A 26,688-nucleotide genomic window follows, 5' to 3' on the forward strand; every position below is an offset into this window, starting at 1 on the left:
CGTTAAGTTTACATGTTCCACTTCGACAGCCTGGGCTTTTGCCGATTTGGATCCCAGGTGCGGATCTACACACCACTTGTCAAGCCATGCTGTGGCAGGCATCCCACATATAAAATAGAGGACGACAGGCACAGATGTTAGCTCAGGGCCAGTCTTCTTCAGCGAAAAGAGGAGGATTGGCAGCAGATGTTAGCTAAGGGCTAATCTTCCTCAAAAAAAAAAAAAAAGGAGGATCTAGTTTGAAGGAATGCAGTAGTCAATGTGACTGTCCACCCCGTATCTACTCCAACCCCTCCTTATTATGTAGCCACCATACAGGTTGGGATATTATGGGAACTCAGACAATCATTGTAATTTCTATCTTCTTTTGCCCATCATCTGCTTGATTCAAATAGTACATGATATCCCTGTAGCCATAGCAGCTGGTTCAGGAACAGACACAAAACTCAAAATGATCCACTAAAAGGGGAAGTGCATTTTCATTTTGTGGGTTCTAACCCATTATCTCAGTTTGAAAAAGCTGGATCTCGACTGTGCCATCCAAAGCAAATAATTATTCTACCTAGATCTGTATCAGTCCCACACAGTTTTGCAACATCTACAAATCTGATAACCATACTGTCTACCCCATTCTCCAAGAGAATGATGAAACTGTTAAACAAGATGGGCCAGACATATCCTCAATGTTGACCAAGGACAGACCACTAATGAGCACTAATGTACAATCAGCTAGAAATTTACTTAATTATAAGATTCACCTGCCTATACTTTGCACATGGTCCACAAGATATTAAAAGACTTTATCTACATTTCAGTAACGTATTCAACAGACTACAGCAATCCCATGGTCTACCAGTGAATAAAATGAAACACAATCCATAATAAATATTTATTGCTAAGACGTGGTTTATATAAGTAAACACACTTTATATATATAAAGTCATAGAAGAGGGCTATAATAAAATGGAAGAGGGTATTTTAATAATATTCAATATATAGGAATATTTAATGGTTCAGCCAATAACTTAATAAGAAACATTCTGGTTTTTATTTTTTCTTTTCACTGACTTAGTTATCTCAAAATCATCCAGGAATTAAAGGGCATATAAAGTCTTTCAACCCAAACTGAGGGAGTAATTAAATAGTGTCCAACTGACCAAGAGGAATTAATTCATCTCTCCAAATGTCAAATTACTCACAGTAATTTGACTAGTTCAGTGGCTATGAAATGCACTCCAATGTGAATACGTGTGCTTATATTATGTACCATTACAGAGGAACAATGGCTTACACTTGCAAAATCTATTTTAGTGGAAACAGATGAAAACAAATGCTTTATTAACAAACAGTAAAAAACTCAACCAAATTTAAATTGTCAGCAGTAAAAATATATATAATTTTTAAAGCGATACCTCGTTTTGGCATTCTAAAGATGCTAACGCCAATTGCACTAGTCCACTCCACTCTTTATGCTTCTTTCAAACTTACAGTTTAAACATAACTAAATAACAAAATTTCACTGATTCAGACTTTACCACTTCAGAATTTTTGAAAATGTTGGCACTAGATGCAAAGAAAAGCAATACTATTTAAACTGCTGCCTATTACAACTGGCTTTTTTCAGCTTTTGCATATCTGAAAGAGTCTTCACATCAGCTTTGTGGTTACATACAGAAGCCTGGGTGGACAGTTTTGGGGGATTTTTTTCCCTTTCACTACTTTAAAGCTCTTGCTCCACGTCTTCTGACTTGGACTGTTTCTTGAAGAAAAGTCTATCATCATCTGTATCTTCATTCTTCTGTACATATGTCTTTTTTATCTTGGGCTGCTTTTAAGACTTTTCCCTGTATCAGTGGTTTCAAGCAATTTGATTATGTATTTGGGTATAGTTTTCTTCCTGTTTCTTCTGCTTAGGATTCATTTAGCTTCTTGGATCTGTGGATTTATAGTTTCCATCAAATTTCTTCAAATATGTTCCTGCCCCACTCCCTTCCTTCTAGGAATCCAATTAGACATATATCCTGGGCCACCTGAAGTTGTCCCACAGCCCACTGATGCTCTGTTTATTTATTTTCATCTTTTTTGTCTTTCATTTTGCATTGTTTCTAATATTCTGTCTTCAAATTCGCTATTTACTCCACACTAATCTCTCAATCCCTCTGAGTGTATTTTTCATTTCAGATATTGTTACTTTCATTTCTAGAGGTCTGATTTGGGTCTTCCACATTTCTCATGTCTCTCCTTAAAAGGCTCATTCTCTCCTGTACTTCTTGAACATATGGAGTATATTTATAATAGCTGTTTTAATGTCCTTATTAATTTTAGCATCTGTTTCTACAGATTGACTCTTCTCCTCATTATGCAGTCTATTTTCCTGCTTCTTTGCACACATGGTAATTTTTAACTGAATGTCAGACATTGTGAATTTTACAGGTGGAATGCTGGATACATGTGTAATATATTTTGCATTCTTATAAATATTCTTAAACTTTGCTCTGGAGTCCAGTTAGGTTATTTAGAAATCAAGTCATTTGGAAACAGCTGCTCTGTCAGACAGATCCGTAGAGGCATTCAGGCTGAGGCTGCTTTGCCCCACTACTAAAGCAATGTACCCTCCTGAGGATTCAACCCAATTGCCCAACTACTGAAAGATTTCTCCACTCGGGCTGTTTAGAATAGGAACTATTCCCAGCCCTGTGTGAGCTCCAGGAATTTTTGTCTGCTCCTTTTTGGTGGTTCTTTCCCTGCCTCAGGCAGCTTCCTCACACTCTGGCACTGACCAGTACTCAGCTGACGTCTCCAGGGGAACTCTCTACACATCTCTGGAACTCTCCATGAAGCTGTCTCCTCTCTGCTACTCAGTCCCGAGAATTCTAACTGCCTTGCTTCCCCAAAGTCCCTACTCTGTCTCCTCAACTGAGGGAGACCGCCAGGCTCTGTTTGGGTTCATCCTGCTACTGCTGCAGCCTGGAAGCTCTCGAGGCAATAACTGAAGCAATCGTAAGGCTCAACTCATTTGTTTCCCTTCTCTTGGGATCAGTATCTTGTGCTGCCTATTGTTCGATGTCTGAGAATTGTTTCATGTATTTTGTTTGTTTTGTTGTTGCAGTTGCTCTTATTTAAGGTAGGAGGGTAAATCCAGTTCCTGTTATACCATCATGGTCAGAAGCGAACATCCTCTTATAGTCCTGGCCTAGTTATCTTTTAAAGGACAATTCAGAACATCTGATAGACCTGAAATTGTAGAATAAAAAGTCACATAACAGGTGTCACTGTTCAGTGAGAAAGAAATTTTGCCTTTACCTTTTATTCCCTTGTAGTAAAGTTATGTGGTAAAGAAATGAAAGCACTTAGGAACTACTAGCTTGGCCCTACATTAGTAGGCTAATCCTGCCATCCGGCCCAGGACAGAAGAGAGAAGTTGATTTTTTTTTTTTAAAGCACTGATATTTAAGTTGCTGTTTATTTTCTTTTCTATTAAATATGAACATTCCAAAAGTTATTCACAAAAAGAAAATGAATTTTTGCAACCCTTACATAAAATGATATATAACAAGTCTAAATTTCATTATTTCTGTGCAGAAAAAGTCAACTATAAAAAGTCACTTCTCTCAACTTGAAAATTTTTCTTAAAAAGAGATAAGATACTGCAACTTATCTAAAGGGCAATCATGCTGACTGGCAGCATTTCGCAATTAAAAAAAAAAACTATGCACACTGCCTGTCATCACCACCTACTACATTTGTCAGCCAAAATTCTAGAACCTGACATTTAACTTAGCCCAGCAAACAAACTTTATGTTTTTATGTTTTTAATGACCTAACTCTAAATCAAACCATATTTCCTATCTTATATATTAATAATTTGTAGGCAAAAACACAGCAAGTTTTATGTTTCCCTCATTAGAAAATGCTACCAATTTCACCCAACTTTAAAATCTTCTAGTGGCATTCTCTTTTCATTCTTCATTCCCCAAACCCAAAAATAATAACCAGCACCCTCACAACAGCACAAATAATAATTACAGTGAAAAAATCAAATGGTAAGGCTATGTCATTGGAGCAGTTATTTAATCTCTCCAAGCCTCAGTTTCCACATTGTGAAATGGGGATAAAAGCACAATGCACAGAATTAAATGAAATAAAGCATTTCTAATGCCACAGCTCCTATACTGTATGCTGACATGCTCCAGGACACTTCAGCAAACTCCCAGGAAAGCTGCAGGATATTTTAAATTGAAGGAAACATGGAGATACTCACCATATGTTGGACACTGCCCAAACTATTAGCTTGAGGTAGTTCAGAATTTTAACATCAGATTGGAATACATTCCTTTGACGACACCATATCTTTGTGAAGGTGGGTTTTCAGTGGTTGCTATGATGAAAACCAAGTACCACTTCAAAATCAATACAGAACAGGAAATGAGGATGGTTCTGTCCAATCTGATCCCAAGGTCTGAAAAGCTCTTCAGCCCACAACAGGCACACACATCCCATTAGTAAATAACTGTGGTTATTTACAAAGGAAATAAATTATTTTCAATTTGTTTGCAATATTTTTTTCAAGCAGCTACTAAAGTTGTTAGGACATAAATATCTATTGTTTGGTCCTAACTATTTTACAAACAGAACTGTGGCTTAGGGGTGCTATGAAAAACTTAATGAGACACCAAGGACACCATGAAACAATAAAGTTTAGGAACCTCTGGCTCAATGTTGTGACTAGCAGAGTAAGTCTCAGGTAAATGGCAATTATTATTACTCCTTTACAGTGGGCAGTTTCATAGAAAAAGCAAGACACTTCACATTCTGTGACAGAGAACTCCAGAATATTATTGCATAGTTTTGTGGCTCATGTTTTCATGATAAAAAAAAAAATTAGGTAGACAAAGAAATACAGATGGACAACCTGGGGTAAAACCTGGTCCAGACTAAAGTGATATGACTTGGCTATCTATTCAAGTACATGCTTTGAGCCCTGATTTGGAAAACCTGAAAATAATCTTACCACTAGACAGATAAACGCAATTAATCCTTACTACCACACCAGTATGAGATGTCAAAAAGAACGAAAGCTCCAATTTTAAAGAGTTAGGAACTTACATCCCCATCCTTTAAACAGGTGATCCATAACTTCTGTTTTTAGAATCATTCCCCATTTCCCATGTGTTGACCTTCTCTTTACTTCCTCTTCTACTTAGGATACAATTATGAAGTAAATTAGATACCTTTACTGAAGCATGAGATGGGTTGTAAAATAATGAGATGGCTTGTAAATTTAATGCATCTATCTGGCTGTCTGGCTCCTTGTCCTTCCCCTGTGATGGTCTTTTTATGTGTGTAACTGTAGAAAGACGAGGAAAACTGAACCCGAAATAAAACTGATAGATGTCTTCTTTTATCTCTTAATAAGTTAGTTTCCAAGAAAAAATACGTAGTGTTATAATTTGCTGACCATCACATTTACTGCTTACACAGGTCCAGACACAACATACTAGTCACAGAGAGCCCACTTGCTACACTGAACCACTGCTCCTTACACCAAATTTTCAGTTTAATTGCACACTTTTCTGGACTAATAATTTTGAAAAATGAGTAACACTAAAAATGGGTACACTACTAAAAACATACTAACTATTATCGAAGGATAAGAACATTTCAGAGGTTCTTTTAAATAAATAAATGCAACAAAAGAAATCAATAATGAAATTATTTTCCATCTAAATAAAAGTAACTTTAAAACAAATTATTAATAGTATTTATAGAAGTCATAAATAACAAGCACACACATTTTAACTGGCATTTCAGAAAAACCTTAATAATGTGGCTAGTAGTTATTTCCAATAGGATTTTTCAGTAACAAATCCAAACATTGTGTAATACACGTGTTTTATATCAGCAGTTCAGCCAAACAGCAATTCTTGAGGAGATAAAAAATAAATTTTATAGAAAAAGGTACCATACTTTCAAACACAGAATACTGCATTTTTGTCAACTCTGTAATCTAGTTTAGGTTAACCTTTCTGCCTATCCCACTTATGTAATGATCATTTATTCTGCAACTATGAGTAAAACGCTGTACTAAGCACTAGGGATACAAAAATTAATAAGACATGGGCCCTTTTCTCAAGGAGTACAGCAGCCAGACACAGAAACCTGAACACAACTCCACACAGTGTGAAAACACTATACTAAAAGTGCTACAGAGCATTAGTACCTGGTTTAGGCTGAGAGTTTCAAGAAAACTCATTATTGGCCCCATAATAGACAATAATAGCATTAAAATTCTGGAAACATGGTTATTTTGGAGAAAATTTGCAAGCCAAAAAAGTTATTCCATAATTTATCATCGAAAGGCCTATATAAACTATGCTCAGAAATGATCATTGCAATCTGATTGCATGAGAATCTCCTGGGGGCTGAAGCCCAGGCCTAGTACTTGTAAAAACCTCCCCAGGTAATTATATTGTGCAGCCAGGGCTAAAAACCACCAGCTCATTCACTGATTAAGTCATAGCACCATGACTGATTTAAGCTTAGAATGCTATCAACATAAAGACAGAGTCCTAAAGGTAGGAACAGCAGACACTCAGTCCCTGTGAGGATCCGTGATGGGAGATTAATTTCATTATATTTTCACTTGCACCCTATTTTTCACATGTGCTAATAATATGAAAGATAGGATTTCAAGTTGGGTATCTCATGGCACTTCTCTCATAAGCCAAGAAAATTAGGTGATTGCCAATACTCAACGGTATGTACTGCCTAAGACGTCTAATTTTTTCAACTTTACTCTTTAAAGTCAGGGCAATCAGGGCCTGTAGAAATCATACACTTTATGTACAAGAAGACTGAGTCCTGCTATGGTCACTTTCACCATCTACTTTGAAGAAAAACACCTGCATACAAGCATGGAGAGAACAACAAAACCAGCACAGAGAAGTCTCTAGCTTGTGATACAGACTAAGTTCTAGAGAAATGAAGGGAAGGAAGGGACAAGAGTGAGCTCGAGTGCGTGGGCAGGGCCGATTCTCCTGAAGGAGGAAGACTGGAACTGGCACTGACAGGCTTGGATAGGGAAGGCAGAGAAAAGCATTCTAACCGTCTTGGAGGAAGAGGGCGTAAAAAGGAACAGTATGACAAGGTTGGAAAAAGCATGGCACTTTGGGAAAGCAGTGAGGAACCACGAGAGTCTCCTCAAAGGAGGTCAACACTGGACAGACAGGCTGGAGCCAAATTATGGAAGGCCTTGATTGACAGGTTGAGGAGTTTGAACTCAATCTTATGGAAAAACGGGGTTACATTTTGATTTAATATCAAAAACGAATTTTAGAAGATTCTTCTGGTAGATGCAGTGAAATTCAAGGGGCTGGGATTGTTGAAGACAGAGAACACCCCACTATTTTCCAAGGACAGTTCTCTGAATACCATGGTCATTTTAAAAATGTGAACGTTTTAAAAATGAACACTCTGCAGCACAATACACAACTCAGTGTCACTCCAAAGTGAATGTCACATTAATTTTACAAGTCAAATGATTCATAACAAGGTCTGTTAGCTCTTAAATATTAGTATTTTAAGTGTTACTGTAAAGTTTATAGTAGGAAAGCTAATAACATACCTAAGACATTATATATCCATTTATGCTAGTTTTATGGAGAGAGGCAATATTCAAACTTTCTGAAAGAATGACTTATACAGTCTAAATCTAATAAAACTAAATAGAATTAATAAAGAGTTAAGACAACATTTTTAACATTCTTTTCCTTCAAATGAATGTTAATGCCAAAATGGTTGGTTTTAGGGATTTTTTTTTTTTAACCATTATTTGGCATAAAAGAGGGCTGCTAAAGGTTTGGAAATATTATTACCCTTGGGTTTCCTGACCTTGGAGTAAAGTATAGCAATAATCCTAATAACTATAGGTAATACATACTTTGTAATTGAAAATTTGACCTCCCACTTTTACCAGTAACCACAGTTAAAGAAACATTTAAAATTCAGACAAATTAGGAAATCAGGTAATGTCACCAAAAAACACAAGCAACTGAAAAATGTTTCACTTACTAAACCAAACATTTTCCCCCCGGATTTCTCCCCCCCACCCCCCCAGGAAGGTTAGCCCTGAGTAACATCTGTTGCCAATCTTCCTCTTTTTCTGCTTGAAGAAGATTAGCCCTGAGCTAATACCTGTGCCAATCTTCCTCCACTTCTTATATGCGGGATGATGCCACAGCATGGCTGATGAGTGACATAGGTTCATGCCCAGGATCCAAACCCAAGAAATCCACCAAAGCAGAGCATGCCAAACTTAACCACTATGCCACAGGGCCACCCCACCCCACCAGATATTTTTAATTAAGAATTCATCAGTATAAGAATTATATTTGTAGTATGAAAAAATATGCCATGCAAACTAATATTGCAGCCAGTTATATTTCAGTTTATTTAAGTATTAAAAAACAGTTTGAATGAATTAAGTCCATACTCATTGAGTATAACCCATATTACTAACACTTGTTTCTTGGAACACATATAGCTCCTTCCTGCTCATTCAAATCATGTTACTAAATGTACCAAAAATATATATTTGTCTTATACATCGTTCTTTGCTTAAGACTTTTCATTATGTCACTACCCTTTTCCCCAATAGGATAAAATTTTACTATTTTAGAGAATTAACATCAGCTTCACACTTTAACTGATGTTAATATTCTCTACGCAAAGATTAGGGTCTTATGCTTTTCACTTATTGAATCTAGAGAAAGTCTAATAGTGTAAAATATTTAGGGGCTTATATTTGTAAGTATGATTTTCAAACATAATTTATAAAAATTTTTATTTATAAAATTTTAATTTATAAAATTTTATTTTATAAAATTTTTATAATTTTAATTTATAAAATTTTATAAATTTTTATTATAATTTATAAAAATATGACCAACAACTAAACTGATCCTAACATAGCAAAAATATGACAAAGAAATAGTTACCACTAGAAAGCTTCTAAAAACACAATCACATTTCAAATAATTCCAAACTGGAGTTATCTGCCAAAATCTCAAATTAAGAAAGAAATGTAATATTCAAATTAATCTTTTATTTCTAATTTTATTCTTCTGCCCACAAAATAACCCAAATCTTACTAATCTATTATTTTTCTTGTAGTGTAGTAGTCCTTTAAAATAGCTTATCAAAATAATTTTTAAAATAATGTGAAATCAATCACATATCTCACATGTAATTTTAGAAGTTGTTTACAATTCTCTTAATGAAAATATAAGGCTGTCACCATAAGACACTCCAATAATATTAGACACATAAATATTCTTATAGTCCATTACTATTACAGACCTATAAGAAATTCTGTTCATTAAAGACGTCAATCAAGTCATTTTATGGGTTTATGTGATGTGATATAAACTGCAACCATATTTCTTTGGAAAGACTTACTTTTAGAAGCAGCAGAAGAACCCAACAAAGCAAAACCCTGTAACCAAAATCTGCATCTCCCCCCACCCCCAGGAAAAACCTGCAGCAGAGGAAGAAAAGAAAATGAAAGTTTAAAAGACAGCAAGGTTTGATTAAAAGGAAATAAAAGCATAATCTGCTAGATAAAATACAGTGAGGGGGTTATCAGGGTCTTCTCTAAAAAATGGTTAAGTCTGAATTAATTCAAATCAAAACAGAGACCATCATCAGCTGGGCTATAACACGACTTACAGAGCACAGCTACAGCCCCAGACTCGAACAGGAGACATTCTTCCTTATGCCTGGTTTCCACTATGAGGCTGAAAGGTGGGGGGTCCAATTTGTGATAGACCCGAAATCCTTTGCTGAACGCCATTCTCCTTTCTTCAGAGGCAGCCCTGTGAAAACCAAGCAAAGCAAAGCAAAGCAAATGAAGCTGATGTTTCCTCCTGCAGCAAGAACTGCAAGGCATCCATAGAAGTCCCTCCCTGCCAGGTTTTGATGGGGGGGGGGGGGTGGAAAAAACGGAGCTGGGGAGAGAATGGTTTGTTCCAAAATATAAGTCGTCACCGAATTTGGCCAAAAGGCAAGAGGAAAAGCGACCAATTCTCCCGGCACGTCAAGGTTCTATCACTCTAAGTCCATGAACGGTTGGGTTAGGATGAGTTTTCCCGTTTACTTTATGTTTACCAAAGGGAAGAATTTTGAGCGTATTTCGTTCGGAGTTGTTTATCAGCTTCCTGCTTAGGGATTCATCGCTACGTTTTGCAAGGGAACCGATTCGGAAACTTCAAGCCGTCCCTTCGGGGGGAAAGGAGGGTCCGTTGGAGGGCAGGGAAGCGAGGCCGGTTCAAAGCTCCTTAGGGGACGGGAGGGGGACAAGGCTTAGCCCACGCGCCAGGCTCTCCGGGGCGGCGGCCAAGGGCCAGGGAAGCGGAACCGAGGACCGCCGCCCCCCGGGCCACTGCCGGCTGGGGACCGCAGGTGGGAGCCCGTACACATGAATGGTCACCCGGGAAGAGTCACGAGTCGGGACACGGCCCCGACCGGGGCTCCTCGGAGTCCCGGGCAGTCGACCGCCCGAGAAAACGGCTCCTTCCCGCGGGGACGGAAGCGCCGAGCAGCCCAATCCGTCTATTATGCGCCAGAAAAGAGGACCCGGCGCCCGAACCGACTGGGTTCCCTTCTCGCAGGCAGGCTGACAGCCGCTGTCACCACAGCCCCCGCCCGCCACGGCGCCCCACACGGCCGGTGGTCCCCGCGCAGCCCGCCCGCCCTCGGTCGCCCCTCACCGCTCCCGCCCCCGCTGCGGCGGCGGTGACTGCCTCAGGAAGCGCCCGCCCGCGCGCCCGGCCGCCGGTGGGTCTGACCGCGGCCGCTCCCCGCCCCCCGCCGGCTGGCTCACCTCTTCCGCCGGCTCCTCCTCCTCCGTCTCCCGCAGCCGCTGCCGCCACAGCCGCCGGAGGCGTCACTTCCGCTCCAGCAGGCCCATCTCTTCCGCATTGCGCCGCGGCCGGGGGCGGAAGGGCCGCCCTTCGCGGGGGAAGGGGCGGGGCGTCAGGAGGAGGCCCCGCCCACTCCGGCCGCCCTGCGGACCCTGCGCAGGTGGGGTGCCCGCAGGCTCTGCGCGCGGTGACCTTCGCGTCCGGCGGCGCGTCCCCCAGGCCGCCGCTGCAGGTCCCACCGCTGGGGATGCCGGGAGAGGGAGGATCTGGTCTCCCTGGCCTCCTCGCGTGCGCTCTTCCGAGCTTACCAACGCTCCCCGTGGGCGCCAGGGAGGGACTCTGGGGAAAAGCTTTGGGGGCTGGGTATTGATACGTGCCCAAGATGGATGTCAGGACCACCCCCGGCCGCCCCCACCGGCCTGACGGGCGTGGGAGGGGGCTTGGGACAGTCAGCACGCGGGACCAGCCCGGCGGCGCCTGGAGAGCTGTCCATGGTGTCTCTCCGCCAACACGCCGAGGCAGCACGAAGAAAAGCCAGCGCCTGCTTTGAACCAACTCTGTTCGCTGCCTTTTCTTCTGGTGTGTTCTGGAGCTCTCAGGAGTACTGTAGAAAAGAGTGCTCAGCAGTTCGGCGGAGAGTGGGAAATCACAAACCAGAATCTCAAGACTGAGTCAAAACATGGCTGTACTGAGGCCCAGGCAGCTATGGTGTCGCTGACTGGCGAATAGCTTTCGCCAACTGTGTGATTTCATAACTAAAGGTGTCTCATCTTTTCATTTTAGCCTCATTTTCAGCAAATCATGCTTCCTGGCAGTGTGTCCCACGGACTTCTCGTTCTGTTTCCACTTAATAGACCTAAACATCGGAATGAAGTCAAATCTAACAGCGTCAAAAGGAATTGAAAAACGAAGAACTCAGTACTCTGAGAAACTGTTTTCACTTGCCTTTGCAGTTTTTTTCCTTACCTCTTCCCCTTCTTGCTTTTGTTTTAACTGCAAAAGCAGAATTTAAATTTAGTATATTGCATAAAATCATTTCCCCCTCCATGCCCTGTCACATGGCTTAATTTAACATTTCTTCATTCATTTTAGAGAACCAGGACCCAGCCTGGTTTCAGGATACTAAAGTAGCTATAATTCATTAGAAAAGAAGCCACTTGTTTCTTAGAAGGAGATATGCAAAGACACTTGGATTTAGTTCTGAGAGCTGGAGAGGATTTCTCTCTTGTTTAGTACTATCTCCTTAGAAAAACTGTTTTGCTTTTTGTAGTGGTTACTGACAGCAAACCCAGAATTGAACTCATATTAAGATAATCAATCTACTGGCCCACAATTGCTTATTTTTCTTTCTAGAAGAATCCTTTTCAGTTGGAGATTGCATTTTATAGAGAAAACTAAATGGGAGTGAACAAGAGTGGAAATTTTCTTATTTGCCTTTTCAGATATGATGCCTCTATAGCCCTGAAGGAATGCCAGACAAGTAAGCCCTAGGAAGACATATGGAAGGTTATAGCTCCAGGAGAGAGGTTGATGTTATTAAGTACATTACTTGGGAGTTGCTTTTTGTGACAACTGAGACCCAGAAATTTAACCTGTTAAAAATTACTGAGTTTCTAGTGGAGTTGGGACCTGAAACCCAACTTGCTCATTCCAAACCCAAGATTCCATCCACTATGCCTGTCTGTGTGAGGGAGCCTGCGCTAGGAAGCCCTCCTATCTCAGAGGGAAGCATGGATGCTAGGCTCTTTTAGAAGTGTTCTGCCTATTCATGGTTTCTTTTGATTTTGGACTATGGACAATGAGGTCAAAGTTTCTTGGTTCTGGGTTTGAATTACTGCTTCTGTCTTCAAATTAAACTAGCGGGTAAGCAGGACTCTTATTCCTAGAGTTGTCAGGAGAAGGCCACAGCTTTTTCCAGTCCTTTCAAAATAGATCATTTTAGTCATAAAATAAGCACATGCCCAGGGTTTGAAAAGATGTGACTTTTTAAAACTGTTACTCCTTCTTTTTCTTGTCCCTCTTTCCTATTTATACTTCTTTGTTACAGCACTTGAAAATAGCTGGACAAATTTTCACCAAATTTGAAGTGTCTTTGGGTTGGCTGACTTAGAATACAGGTTCAGTGGTGTACACAGACTTCTTAGTTGGGTCCTAAGGGCCTAGAGGTGGGCTGACACTTTCTTGGCCCTTGAAAATGAGCAGTGAGGCCTGTGGTAGGCTGAAAAATACCACCCTCAAGATACCCACATCCTAATTCCTGAACATGTGAGTGTTAACTTAACGGGGGAAAAAAGTCTTTCCAAATGTGATTGAGTTAAAGGTTTTGAGATTATTTTGGATTATCTGGGTAGGCCCTAAATGCAACCACAAATGTCCTCATAAGGAGGCAGCAGAGGAAGATTAGACACACACACACACAATGGAAAGACAGAGGTAGAGACTGGAGCAATGTGGCCACTGGCCAAGGAATGTCAACAGCCACCAGAAACTGGAAGAGGGCAAGAAGGATTCTTCCCTAGAGCCTTTGAGGGGAGCACGGCCCTGCCGACACCTTGATTTTGAACTTCCGGCCTCCAGAACTGTGAGAGAATGAATTTCTGTTGTGTTAAGCTACCCAGTTTGTGGTAATTTGTTACAGCAGTCACAGCAACTAATACAAGGCATATGTGACGTTTCATTGGGAGAGAAACTGAGATCAGCAACAGCCCCAGATAGGTGTTTCAGATATCAGGTCCAAGAGCTTCATCGATTGGAAGGCAAACAGCCTGATTTTTAGATGTTGATTTTTGACCAAATTATTTCTCCTATGAGCAATTCTATCAGGTTCAAACATGCAATTGCCATTTCTACAGGTCAAAAATACTCAGTGACTATATATGGTCCAATCTAATGTGTCCCCAGCAAACTACAGCTGGGCTTTATTAATTTAGAAATGATTAATGATTATCCCAAAGAATGACATTAAAAAACTATACCATATGTTACAAGACTATGACTTTTGACAGATGTTTACCATGTTTATCTTTTCCTCGTAGTATACCCTGGACTTTGTTTTGTTTTGTTTTTATCTAAAATGCTGGAAAACGTTTGGCAGACCTGGGGAATATTAACAGTCTGATCCAGTTCTCTTTAACAGCTTCTTTTGGGGTTACACAGGGTAAAGCTAGGATCTGCAGAAATCTATTAGAAAATAGAAAGGGGGGGCTGCTTGTTAAAGAGAAAACAGTAGTCTTGAGAGGCAACACAATAGTAGATTACAAATGGCATTTGCTATTTGCCTTAAATAAGTTCATGGATATTAAATTGGAAAAACCGGAAAACCTATAAGTAGAAAATGTAGTAAGCTTGAGAGCAGAATGATTGTGAGAATAAAATCAAACGAAAAAAATTCAGACTGAAAAATCGCTCACACATAGGCTAGACAAGGAAATTGTCACTGGTCCAAACAAGGAACTTGTGTGTGACAAAAACAGAGTTTTCATTTGCAACAAGAGACCAGCTCAAGACAGTTCAAGTGAAGGGGGTTTATTTTAATAACACACAGGGATTCCATGGAAATCAAAGGACCAGAGCCGTAACAGGGCTCAGCCTAAGATTGGAGCTGTAGGATGTTCTCTCTTCAATCTGGCTCCTGGTCCCTAAGCAGCAAGCATCTGTGGAATTGCAGCATCTCAGGTTAAATGTAAAAGGTAAGCTTTCATGGTCAGAGTGTTTTTGCAAAGCAGCTTAAAATGGTTTCTACAGGATTTGTCAAAACTTTTATTGTTTACCACGTGTTTTGAATCGTCAAGCATAGGCTGTAAGATACATTTTCCTAAAGATCTTTTTAAGTGGACCACAGTATATATTCTGAGAAATGCTGTGCTAGGCATTCTTGTTGTACTGGATCAGTCCAACCTCTAAGCCTCTGCTGGAGTCGGGGCTGACAGGGCTGGAGGAAGGCCAGTATAAATGACTGGGGCCTGGAGGTCCAGAAGCAGGCCAGGTACCCGTCAACACTGAATGTCAATACCAATCCCACAGAACAATGTTTAGCCTCTCTGCCTTTGCTGGGCGGTCTGAAGCCACTCTCAGCATTTGTGAATCTAATATCTGTAGTTTCAGTGCTGGAGGGCAGTCTCCAAAACATTTTGGACAATGACAGCCTTACCGAAGTATAAGGGCTCCCAAAAATTCAGACGTATTTCATTGTTCTCAGTACGCGTAGAAGTTCTAGAGTTCAGCTGTTCTCAACTCCCTTTCCTATAGGGATATTCCTGTGTTAGAGATGAGTTCTGCTAAGCATGAAGAATGACTACAGTGTAGCAACTTACATTTTCATATTGTATTTTGCAGCTCTGCAACATTTGACCGGTTTTAGGAGTTCTTCATGATTTCAAGGGAAATAAGCACTTAAAATTAGGCATTTGTCAAAACTCACTCAACTATACACACTTTAGACGGTAAACTTTATAAATATTTATAAATTATACCTCAATAAACCTGGCTTTAAAAAAGTTAGGCAATTCTACATTTTAGTATATTCTCCTGAGGAAGATACTTACTGTAAGACTTGTGCAATTTTTGGCCAATTCTGGGTGATCAGGTTATCAATGCAGGCAATACGGCTCAGACCAACTCGAGCCCTCTGGAAGATGATGTGGAACACACCTGTTTTCCTTCCTGAGAGATCAGGAAGTTGGCCTGGCAGACATGCAATCGTGCCTCTCAGATCTCCTAGGAGCACACCCTGGTTGCACCAGGGCACATTCCCCAAGAGTGGATCTCCATCAATGACTGGGCATGGCAGGGATACAAAGGAAGGCATGCTCCTGGAGACATGCAAGTCTCAGAACCGTGACTTTGGATTGAGGATTCTGTTAGCCTTGCTGAAACCTTCTTGGAACTTCCCTAAAGCCTGAGACCTTCCTTAATTCTCTCTCTCCTTCAGAGGTCACACTTGCCTCCTGATCTCTCAGCTCTCCCATCCTCCTCCATCTCCTTCTCCTTTTCCCCTCGTCTCATTTCCCCCAATAAACCTCTTGTATATCTAATGCCATCTCAGTGACTGCTCCCCAGAGGACCCGAACTAACACATTGGGGTTATTTATCCTCCTGCTCCTTTCTTTAGCTGAGGGCTGCTCCCAGGGACATGGCCTGGTGGATTCTACAGACTGTTGACAGGCCAAGAGAAAGCCCGCAGGCAGAGTTGCAGGTGCTTGCAGTAGGACACCACGGCATCAACAGGGTAACAGTGGGGCGTGAACATCATTTGGTACAATAGAAATCAGTCTTTATGACAATGGTTTGTATTGTTTCAATAAAACAACTTTCCTTTTCAAAGACTTTCCTCACCTATTTTGGACTTAATTCAGAACACTGCTGCAAAAGAAAAAACTAAAAAGACAAAACTTCAGCTTTATTAAAATGTCACCTTCTGAATTTATCTTGTGACAATTTCCTTCATAAAAAAGAATGTCCTTTAGCTATTTCAGGAATGAAAGTTTTCTGGTTGAGAAATGAGAACCACTTGTTTTATGCATAGTTATATGCTAAATTCATGTTACATCAAGGTCCTAGTGCGGTGTTCAAACCCATTCCTGAAACCAAAACAGCTTGATGGATTTCATAGGATGAGAAGTCCCAGAGTTTACTTCAAGAGTCCTTAAAAGCAGATACAGGAAAAGTAATCAGTCTAATGCGTTTGGAAACACAAATTTAAGGCACAAATAGTGTGCATGTCATACATATATATGTTTATGTTTTATTCCATTGAAGGTAAGAATAAGTGTTCTCATTTTAATTCTACTTAGCAGGCCACTAAGGTATAACAAAAGATTCATCCAGAATGAATATGTAGGGATAAGGAATGTTCCTACAATAAAGATAAAACTGACAGGGCAATTAGAATGATGACACTGTTCTAAATAATATTTGACTTGACCAAGGGGACACATGCTAATAGTCTCGCTATATTAGAATCATCTGAAATGCTCTAACTAAAATTAGTTGCCAGCAAAATACAACAAACGATGTATTTAAAAATTAATTTAATGCTTGGCTAAAGCTTAATTACATATATAATTATCAAACAATAGTCCTTAATTTCCAAAAAGTTCCTCTTTTGAAAATCACAGAATCAGAAAGCATAAACTTTAAAACAAGTTCTCTGAATATTTACAACATGGTATAAACATTATAGAAGACCATGGATATTAAATTGCCCAGGTGTGGCTAACCAGCAAGGCGTATTCTTTATTGCATATATAACTCACATGTGTGGGATTTTAAATATAATGACAGACTACTAAAATTCAAATGCATGTATTTGTAAGCTGGTCAGGGAGTAAAATCATGAATGAGACAAGACAGTCAGCCCCAAACCATGCAGTTAGGTTGTGGGTCTATTATTTCTAAAAATCAAACTTCTATGTTCTTTTCAAAAAACCTACGTTGCATATATCATTTAGAGTTCACATTAAACCCACATTTGACTGTAATGCTGATTCAAGGAAGAAAGTTCATCATTCACCCAATGACTGAGTCCACACCCCATTCTCAATCTTAAGGCAGCACAGCTACAGTGACAGCAACTGCTAACCAAAAGGTGATGAACACTAGTCACCTGCCAGCCCTTTTGTTGCAACAGTGTAGGAGTTTCCCTAAGACAATTTGCTACTGAATAATTTTCTGCTGTTAAAAGGCTTACTCTGTAGGAAAAAAACCCACAAATTTCCAGTGTGAAAGTAACTCCATGGTGGTATAAATATATATATGCATAATTACACAATTTACACTGCATGAATCGTTTATAGAGAACAATTAACTGAGAGGGTTAATCTGAATGACCATATAAAATACTTCTGTAAACAAAGTATGACAGGCAGTAAGGAAAACATTCATAGACTTCCTAGAAATAACGTGAATTCCTTTCATTCCGAAGAAATTGCATTTAAGGACACAGTATTGAATATTAATAATGTTCTTTGTATTAAAACAAGAATCAATATTTTACAGTTTAAGAAACTTTACATATATACAAATTTATACATTGGGAATGGTATGAAAGCAAACAGGCTTTTCAGTCTCACAGATCTATTTTCCTTCAATTAAAGACTTAAATTCTTTCACATTGTGGTCACTTGCAACAGACATAGCATGATCCAGAGCTCGAACACTTGCAAGGAGCTTTACTATCTGTTTTATGTTTTCCCTAAAAGAGAAAAAATGTGGTAGTATTTCATTAATTAGTACAAAAGCCTTTTTAAGGGAAAATTTGTTATTGACTTTACGACCATTTTTGAGGTTTTGCAATCAATTTTCTAAGCATACGTTTTTAAAGAAGGGAAACAAAGAGATAAGCAAGCTACAGTGGTTAAAAAATTTTTTATCCATATAAAAGAAAACTTGTAGGGGCTGGCCCAGTGGCGTAGTGGTTGCATTTGCGGCTCTGCTTTGGCAGCCCAGGGTTCATGGGTTCAGATCCCGGGGGCAGACCTAGCACCACTTGTCAAGCCATACTGCGGCAGCATGCCACATAAAATAGAGGAAGATTGGCACAGATGTTGGCTCAGTGACAATCTTCCTCAAGCAAAAAGAGGAAGGTGGCAACAGATGTTAGCTCAGGGCCACTCTTCCTCACAAAGAAAAAAAAAGGAAAAGAAAACTTGTATATGTTTAAAGGACTAACCCAGAGACAGAGGGCTCATTTTCAAAAACAAAAACAACCCAAAATTTCATTCAGATCAATGATTTTCATTAAGAGCTAGTAAGGAAAGAAAGTAATCTTTTGTTAAACTACTTCAGAGCCCTGCCTCTCATTCCTTCCCAATCCAGGGTCCCAGCTCATTCAGAATAACCTGAAACACAAATTATACTCGTGTGTATTCATCACCAATCCACCATCCGGCATCATTTCCACTCCCCCAAAATTTCCAATAAAGCATAACCTGGCTTCCTTATCAGCCCAGCTAGAAGTCCTGCCTTATTAAGTAAACATCAAATTTTAGCACACATCAGAACTACCAGGAGGGACGTTACACCACCAATCACCAGGCCCCACCCCCAGAGTTCTGATTCAGTAGGTCTGGGATGAGGTGTGAGAATCTGCATTTCTAACAAAGCTCCCAAGTGAGGCTGATGCTGCTGGTCCAGGAAGCACACTTTAAGACTGGCCACTTTAACGTGCAGTTTGAACCACTTGTGAGAAACAGCACACATGTGACATTATTAGTTGTCTCTTCTCCTCTACAAAATTATAGTAAGCACCTTTCTATTTTTTTTATTTTGTTTATTTTTTTTTTGAGGAAGATCAGCCCTGAGCTAACATCTGCTGCCAATCCTCTTTTTGCTGAGGAAGACTGGCCCTGAGCTAACATCCGTGCCCATCTTCCTCTACTTTATATGTGGGATGCCTGCCACAGCATGGTTTGCCAAGCGGTGCCATGTCTGCACCCGGGATCCAAACCAGGGAAGCGGAACGTGCGAACTTAACCGCTGCAACACCGGGCTGGCCCCAGTCAGCACCTTTTAAGGAAGGATTATTTGTAAAACTTTGCAACACATGAGGAAACTTTGCACACAAAAGGTACTTAAATAGCTGCTGAAATTCTTTTTCTGTAGAAAAGTAAATAGTTTGCTGATATTTAACTTCCAAACAAAAACACTATTAAATATAAATAAATCAAAATTTAAAATGTGAACAGGATTTATCTAGTAAAAAACAACAAATTGAAAAGAAACATTAGTGGCAATAAACAACAACCAACATCAAAATGACACACACTAAGCAGGAAATTAAAACAGAAACCAAAATCACCTGCCAAAGAATTTTACCACTAAAATCTTTACTATCTAACTTTGCTTTTAATTTTACTGTAAAAGAGCAAATTTTCTCTCAAGAAAATAAGGTTCTTTTTCATGGAAGGGGAATGAAGAAAAGAAAAAGGTTTTGTTATAGGAGTATGACTATTGGTATGATGTAAACAAAAATGCAACTGACATTAAGAAGAATATATGAAATGCAACTTTTAAAAAGACAACTCTTCCAAATTGTACTAGTTGTTATTATTATTGACTTTTTATGCGAGAGATTTATCCCAAAATTACAAGAACACTCAATACAATGTCCACAAAAAGGAATAATGATTCGTTTATTCATTCCTTCCTTGCAACCCTTGATAAAAATCATGCATAAGCTGCTCCCAAAAAATTATGAGTGACGATCTTTAGTCCAGGATACGAATATAGAAAAACTCAACCTACAGCACGCCCATCCCCAAATTGGGAGAGATCCTTCAATACGCTTTGGGTAAGCACTAGACTGTCTTTCTAGGGCTTACATCTATATAATGACCTCCAAAGACCAAGATCCATGACACTTTAAGAGCCTGAGATCTTCCCAATTCTTCAAGGGAGGAGACAGAGAAAACAATCATTCACTCATTCCCTTTAGGGCTGGGCCTTACCAGAAGTCTTAACACCTTCATAAATAACATATTGATAAAGGAATTAAGTAAAAATTGCAAAAATGAAAACTGATGTGTATTTCTGCTAGGTTTACCAATACTAAGTCAGTGTATAGTTTAAATTAAACATGACTCTACTTAAAACATTTTTTCTTTTTTGTAAAGATTGGCACCTGAGCTAACAACTGTTGCCAATCTTTTTTCTTTCTGCTTTTTCTCCCCAAATCCCCCCAGTACATAGTTGCATATTTTAGTTGTGGGTCCTTCTAGTTGTGGCATGTGGGATGCTGCCTCAACGTGGCCTGATGAGCGGTGCCATGTCCGTGCCCAGGATCCGAACCAGCGAAACCCTGAGCCGCAATAACGGGGTGTGCGAACTTAACCACTCGGCCACAAGGCTGGCCCCAAAACATTTTAATAATACTAAGTCTGACAACTAACCAAAGACTCTATATCACTACCATTTCATTAAATAATTACATATAATTACCTTGCATTTCTTTTTTCCACATCAGAGCATCCGATACTATTTCTGTAAATTGTATCTGCTAAGTGCACAAGGTATCGACAGAAGTTTTCTAGCTGAGAAATAGTTCTTTCTCCTTTCAGATTCATGAACCACTGCTTGGGGAAACAATTGATTACCTGCGAAGAAAGATGTAAAATAAAGTAGTTAAAAGAAAATAAACGAAAGTGTGTAAAAGCTGAGTCTAGATAACAGGTACAATGTATTTAACTAGAAGACTTGCTAATGAGCTATATATAACTGATTACTTTAAAGGGATATTCTTTTAAACCTGACTTCCTACATTAACGATACAAATACACCTGAATATACCTGAATTTTTAACTTCAACAGATAGGTACTCACAGCAAAAGATAAATTTCTCCAATATTTAAGCAAATTAGGGAGATCAAATTGACAACCAATTGCTTCATTTTCCAGTCTTCCAGGAAGCCCTAAACGAACTGAATTGTCCTTTACCAGCAGCTTTTGATATAAAAACATATGTTGTAACCCCTCCCTATGCTGAACAATTCAGTTAGTAGGCATTCATGCCAGCAGTGGGAGCCATGCTGGCCCAGAGTGGGGTGAAGACAGCATCACACCAGAGGGTCAGCCTGGGGCAAGAGCCTACACAGGGTGAAGAGGACACAGCTGCAGTATAAAATCCAAGCAAGGAATGGCTGATTTGCACACAGGAAAGGGCAGCTTAGTAGGCGGTGTCAGTCCAAGAAGGTAGAGACGGTTCCCCACAAAGAACTCAGGGATGCTTGGAGAAATGACTGATTTCAGGGCTGGAGCTGAGCAAACACAAGATGAGAATGCAACATGGTGTGCCAGAAAATAAGAAAGAGCTCCTCAAAATGAGAGGACATGCCAGAAGGTCAAAGAAGTCAACTTGAAGGGACTCCTACTAATGAAATCCAGGAAAGTCCTGCCAAACATGCAGAATCTGAATCTAATCATGAGAGATTAGCAGACAAACCAAAACTGAGAGACATTCTACAAAATAACTGGCCTATCATCTTCAAAAGTGTCAAGGTTATGAAGGGCAAGGAAAGACTTCAAGACAAGGAAAGACTAAAAAGACATGACAATTAAATGCAAAGGATGATCAGGAATTTCTTTTACCAATGATGGATATTATTGTGATAACTGACAAAACCTGAAGAGGAGTATAAGGATTAGGTGACAGTAACCTATAAATGTTAATTCCCTGATGTTGATGGTTATATTGTAATCATGTTGAAGAATATGCATGTTTATAAGGAAAAGACACAGAAATATTTGAGGGTGGGGGATATCATGTCAGAGACTCTGACATGGTTCAGGGAAAAAAACTCTTTGTACTGTACTTGCAAATTTTAATTTTGTGATTGTTTCAAAAAAGATCAAATTAGGTAACTCACATATTTAAAGTAGAAAAAAATAATATTAAGTAAAATTAGTTCTTAAATGAGAAAGGAGACCATTTGTTTAGTAACACACAATAGCATTCATTCAACTGTTAAAAAATTATTATTCTGAAATTAAAACTTTTATTACTGCCTATGAAAATACTGATATAGACAGACGGAAGGATAGATAAACATGTATAACAATATGAATTCTTATATAAAAAATGCTAAGGGGGTTTAACTACCTGGGAGACAAACTGATTTTCAACATTACACCAAATTCAATAATCAAGGGAGTTTCCATAAAATTCTCAAATCTCTCTTTCTTAAAGATTGGCACCTCAGCTAACATCTTTTGCCAATCTTCTTTTTTTTTTTTTCCTTCTTCTTCTTCTGCCTAAAGCACCCCCCAAGTACATAATTGTATATTGTAGTTGTAGGTCCTTCTGACTGTACCATGTGGGATGCCGCCTCAGCATGGCTTGATGAGCAGTGCCACGTCTATGCCCAGGATCTGAACTGGTGAAGCCCCGGGCCGCTGAAGCAGAGCATGCGAACTTAACTACTTAGCCATGGGGCTGGCCCCTCAAATCTCCCTTTAAACAAAGAAAATTTAATTCATTTTAGCTTATGCACTTTAAAAACTACAATATGTGTCAACTCACATTTTGGGCTTTTTTGATGCTGTCATCTCCATATTCTGAATTCTGGAAAGCCATGAGAATGTATCTATTTAATAAACCATCTATTGATAACTCCTGAAGAGTTTTATTTGAGAAAATGCCATACCACTGAAGAAAATTCCCTAATAGCTAGAAAGAAGAAAAAACAATTATTTTTCTCAGTTTTATTGATATAATTGACATATAACACTGTATAAGTTTAATTATAACACTATACATATATATAACTTTAAAGTCTACAACATAATGATTTGATATAAGTATATATTGTGAAATGGTTACCAAAGTTAGTTAACATCCCTCACCTTATAGTTACAATTTTTTTTCCACTTGTGATGAGAAATTGTAAGATCTAGCAACTTTTCAATATATAATACAGTACTGTTAACTCTAGTCACCATGCTGTACATTACAACCCCAGGACTTATTTATCTTCTAACTGGAAGTTTGTATCTTTTGACCCCTCTCACTCAACCCCTCCACCCCCTACTCCCTGCTTGTGGCGACCATAAATCTGATCTCTGTTTCTGTAAGTTTAGTTTTATAGAAGGAAAAAAAAAATTATTGAGAGGCAATGTTAAGCAATTAAATTAAGTACAAAGTGAATTAAACAGTAAAACGTCTTATGAAATTCGGTGGACTGTGTCTTGCCGAAGTACTAATAAGCAGTTTTAAAGGTCCCAATTTTCCTACAATGACTGAGGATTTGAATTTTAAATTTTAATTAATGTACATTTAATTAAATAATTAAAATTAACTAATTAACTAAAATTCTAAAAGCCACATGGAGCTAGTGGCTGCTGTATTGGACAATGCAAACATAGAACATTTTCCACCATTACAGAAAGTGCTACCGGGCAAGTACTGATTCTTAGATACATGTCCTCCACTCACAATCGTGCCTAAGCTGGTCCAATGACTACCCAAAAAGACGGAAATTCCTTTTTTTTTTTCTTTTTCTCCCCAAATCCCCACAGTAGATAGTTGTACACTTTTAGTTGTGGGTCCTTCTAGTTGTGTTTTTTTTTGTGCGTGTGCACGCTTCTTTTTTTTTCTTCCCCAAATCCCCCCAGTACATAGTTGTATATATTTTAGTTGTGGGTCACTCTAGTTGTGGCATGTGGGACGTCGCCTCAATGTGGCCTGACAAGCGGTGCCATGTCCGCGCCCAGGATCCAAATCAGCGAAATCCTGGGCCACCAAAGCAGAGCGAGAGAATTTAACCACTCAGCCATGGGACCGGCCTCGGAAATTCTTTTTTTGACTACAATACTGCATGCCTACTGGATCTCACGAACCTAAACTGAGCCGTGTCGCTTGGACATCTCAAACTATTCAAGCTCAGTACATATAAAATGGAAGCCCCCAGCCCATCCCACCACAAAATGTTCTAAGTTTCCTAGTACTTCTCATCTCAGTAAACGGTAACGCTGTCCAACCAAGTGATCAGGCCAGAAGCCTGGAGTCATTCTTGACCTCTCCCTCAAGCTGTGTGACCCCACCTCCATCCATTCTGTGCATTTCTCTCAGTTCCTGCTGCGGCCTCCCCTAATCTAGGCTGCCATCATCTCTTCCTGGACCTTGCAGCTACTCAAGTGATTAGGAGCATGAGCTCTGGAGTAGTCTTTCCCAAGAAGGGTTCTGTGACTCTTTACTTATGGTTCCCAAGGATGGTGCACAGCAAGTACCTCTCTAGACACACAGGAAAGAAGAGAATTCATCATACACAACAGAGGCTTTAGGGCATTAGGTATTAATTCCTTTACAGAAGCCCCGCCGAAAAGAGCTGCTGAGGAGTCAGACTGGCCTGAGGTAGACTCCCACCTCTACCACTAACAAAGGAATGGCCCTGAGCAGCTTATTCTGTGCCTCACTGTCCCATCAGTACAGTGAGAATAATAGTGTCTAGCTCATGGGATTGTTGTGAGGATTCAGCAAGATAATAATCCATATAAAAGGTGTGGCACAGTGCTTGCAGTAAATATATACTAATCCCCATCTTCACTATTACTGTCCTTATCTACTCAGATGCATTATCTCCACATAGCAGCCAGAGAAGTCTTAAAAATGGCAATGTATTCATGTCACTCCCCTGCTGAGAACCCTTCCACGACCCATACATACATGGTCAACTGATTTTTGACAAAAGTACAAAAACAATTCAATAAAGAAAAAGTCTGAACAAACAGTGCTGGAACAAATGAACTTCAATCCAGGCCTCACGTCGTATGTAAAAATAAACTCAAAGTGGATCACAGGCTTAAATATATAAAACCTGAAACTATGAAATGCCTAGAAGGACAGGAAAAAAACTTTGTGGCCTTCTGTTAGACAAAGATTTCTTTTTTTTCTTCTCCCAAAGGCCCCCCCAGACATAGTTGTATGTTCTAGTTGTGTGTGCCTCTGGTTGTGCCATGTGGGACGTGGACTCAGCATGACCTGATGAGTGGTGCCATGTCTGCGCCCAGGACCCGAACCTGGGAAACTCTCGGCTGGTGAAGCAGAGCGCACAAACTTAACCACTCGGCCACAGGGACGACCCCAACAAAGATTTCTTAGATATGATGCCTAAAGCATGATCCATAACAGGAAAAAGTGATAAACTGGACTTCATCAAAATGAAGGACTTGTGCACTTTGAAAGACTGTTAAGAGAAATAAGACAGGCCACAGACTAGGAAGAAAAAAACAGCCTCTTTGCAAATAATAGATCTGATAAAGTCCCTGTATCCAGAATATAGAACTCAAAGCTCAGTAAGAAAACCCAATTTTAAAAAATGAGCAAAAGATTTGAGGAGATACTTCACCAAAGAATATATACAAATAGCAAATAAGCAAATGAAAACATGCTCAACATCATCAGTCATTGGGGAAATGAAAATTAAAATCATACTGAGATACCACTATATACCTAGCAGAATGATTTTTAAAAAAATAAATAAATAGGGACTGGCCCTGTGGCCGAGTGGTTAAGTTCGCGCGCTCCGCTGCAGGCAGCCCAGTGTTTCATTGGTTCGAATCCTGGGCGAGGACATGGCACTGCTCATCAAACCACGCTGAGGCAGCGTCCCACATGCCACAACTAGAAGGACCCACAACGAAGAATATACAACTATGTACCAGGGGGCTTTGGGGAGAAAAAGGAAAAAATAAAATCTTTTAAATAAATAAATAAATTGACAATACCAAGTGTGATGTGTGGTGAGAATGAGGAATAACTAAATAACTAGAACACTAATATATTGTTGGTTGGAAAACACCTTTGCCTAAGGTATTTATCCAAGTGAAATACAAACTTATATATCCAGAAAAACCTATATCCAAACACTTATGGCAACTTTATTCATAATTACTCCAAACTGGAAACAATCCAATGTCTCTCCATTGGGGAAGGAATACAAAAACAAAACAAAATAAAAAACCTGTGGTATACCCACTATACAATGGAATACTACTTAGCAATAAAAAGGAATGCATCACCGATAACAGAAAACTGATAAATCTCAAATGCATTATGTTAAGTGAGTGAAGCCAGACTCAAAGGCTAGCTAGTACATAATTCCACTCCTGACATTCTCACAAAGAAAACCACAGGACAGCAGAAAGGGCCAGGATGTAGAGGTGGGCTTGGGGAATTCTGGGAGATGGAGCAAGTATTACACATGTTGATTTGGGTAGAGGTTACACATCTACATGTAAATTATAGCTCCTGTATCATCTGGACTGCTTATCTCCTCCC

The 26,688-nt window shown here is 39.5% G+C and overlaps 2 protein-coding genes across 51 annotated transcripts in view; both read right to left on the bottom strand.

Moving 5' to 3' along the window:
• Window positions 1–11,322, bottom strand: part of SYNJ1 (synaptojanin 1) — an 88,153-nt gene extending 76,831 nt beyond the window's left edge. For 19 of the 50 annotated variants that reach the window (XM_070252550.1, XM_070252512.1, XM_070252532.1 and 16 more), the window contains exons 1-2: window positions 10,880–11,034; window positions 9,727–9,872 (exon numbers count right to left, since the gene is read on the bottom strand). In XM_070252550.1, coding sequence (XP_070108651.1) covers window positions 9,727–9,872; window positions 10,880–10,977 — 244 coding nt within the window. In that variant the 5' untranslated portion in view covers window positions 10,978–11,034. Of the gene's footprint in view, window positions 1–9,726; window positions 9,873–10,766 lie in introns of all 50 variants that reach the window. The other 31 variants (XM_070252524.1, XM_070252520.1, XM_070252518.1 and 28 more) reach the window with 8 other exon arrangements.
• Window positions 11,323–16,931: 5,609 nt separating this feature from the next.
• PAXBP1 (PAX3 and PAX7 binding protein 1) overlaps window positions 16,932–26,688 on the bottom strand; it is a 35,795-nt gene continuing 26,038 nt past the window's right edge. The window contains exons 16-18 of the mRNA XM_023630046.2: window positions 22,933–23,079; window positions 20,856–21,010; window positions 16,932–18,111 (exon numbers count right to left, since the gene is read on the bottom strand). Of these exons, the coding sequence (XP_023485814.2) occupies window positions 17,994–18,111; window positions 20,856–21,010; window positions 22,933–23,079 (420 nt within the window). The 3' untranslated portion in view covers window positions 16,932–17,993. The remainder of the gene's footprint in view (window positions 18,112–20,855; window positions 21,011–22,932; window positions 23,080–26,688) is intronic.

This window comes from Equus caballus, chromosome 26 (assembly GCF_041296265.1).
Source record: "Equus caballus isolate H_3958 breed thoroughbred chromosome 26, TB-T2T, whole genome shotgun sequence".
In the NCBI taxonomy this organism is placed as follows: Eukaryota; Metazoa; Chordata; class Mammalia; order Perissodactyla; family Equidae; genus Equus; species Equus caballus.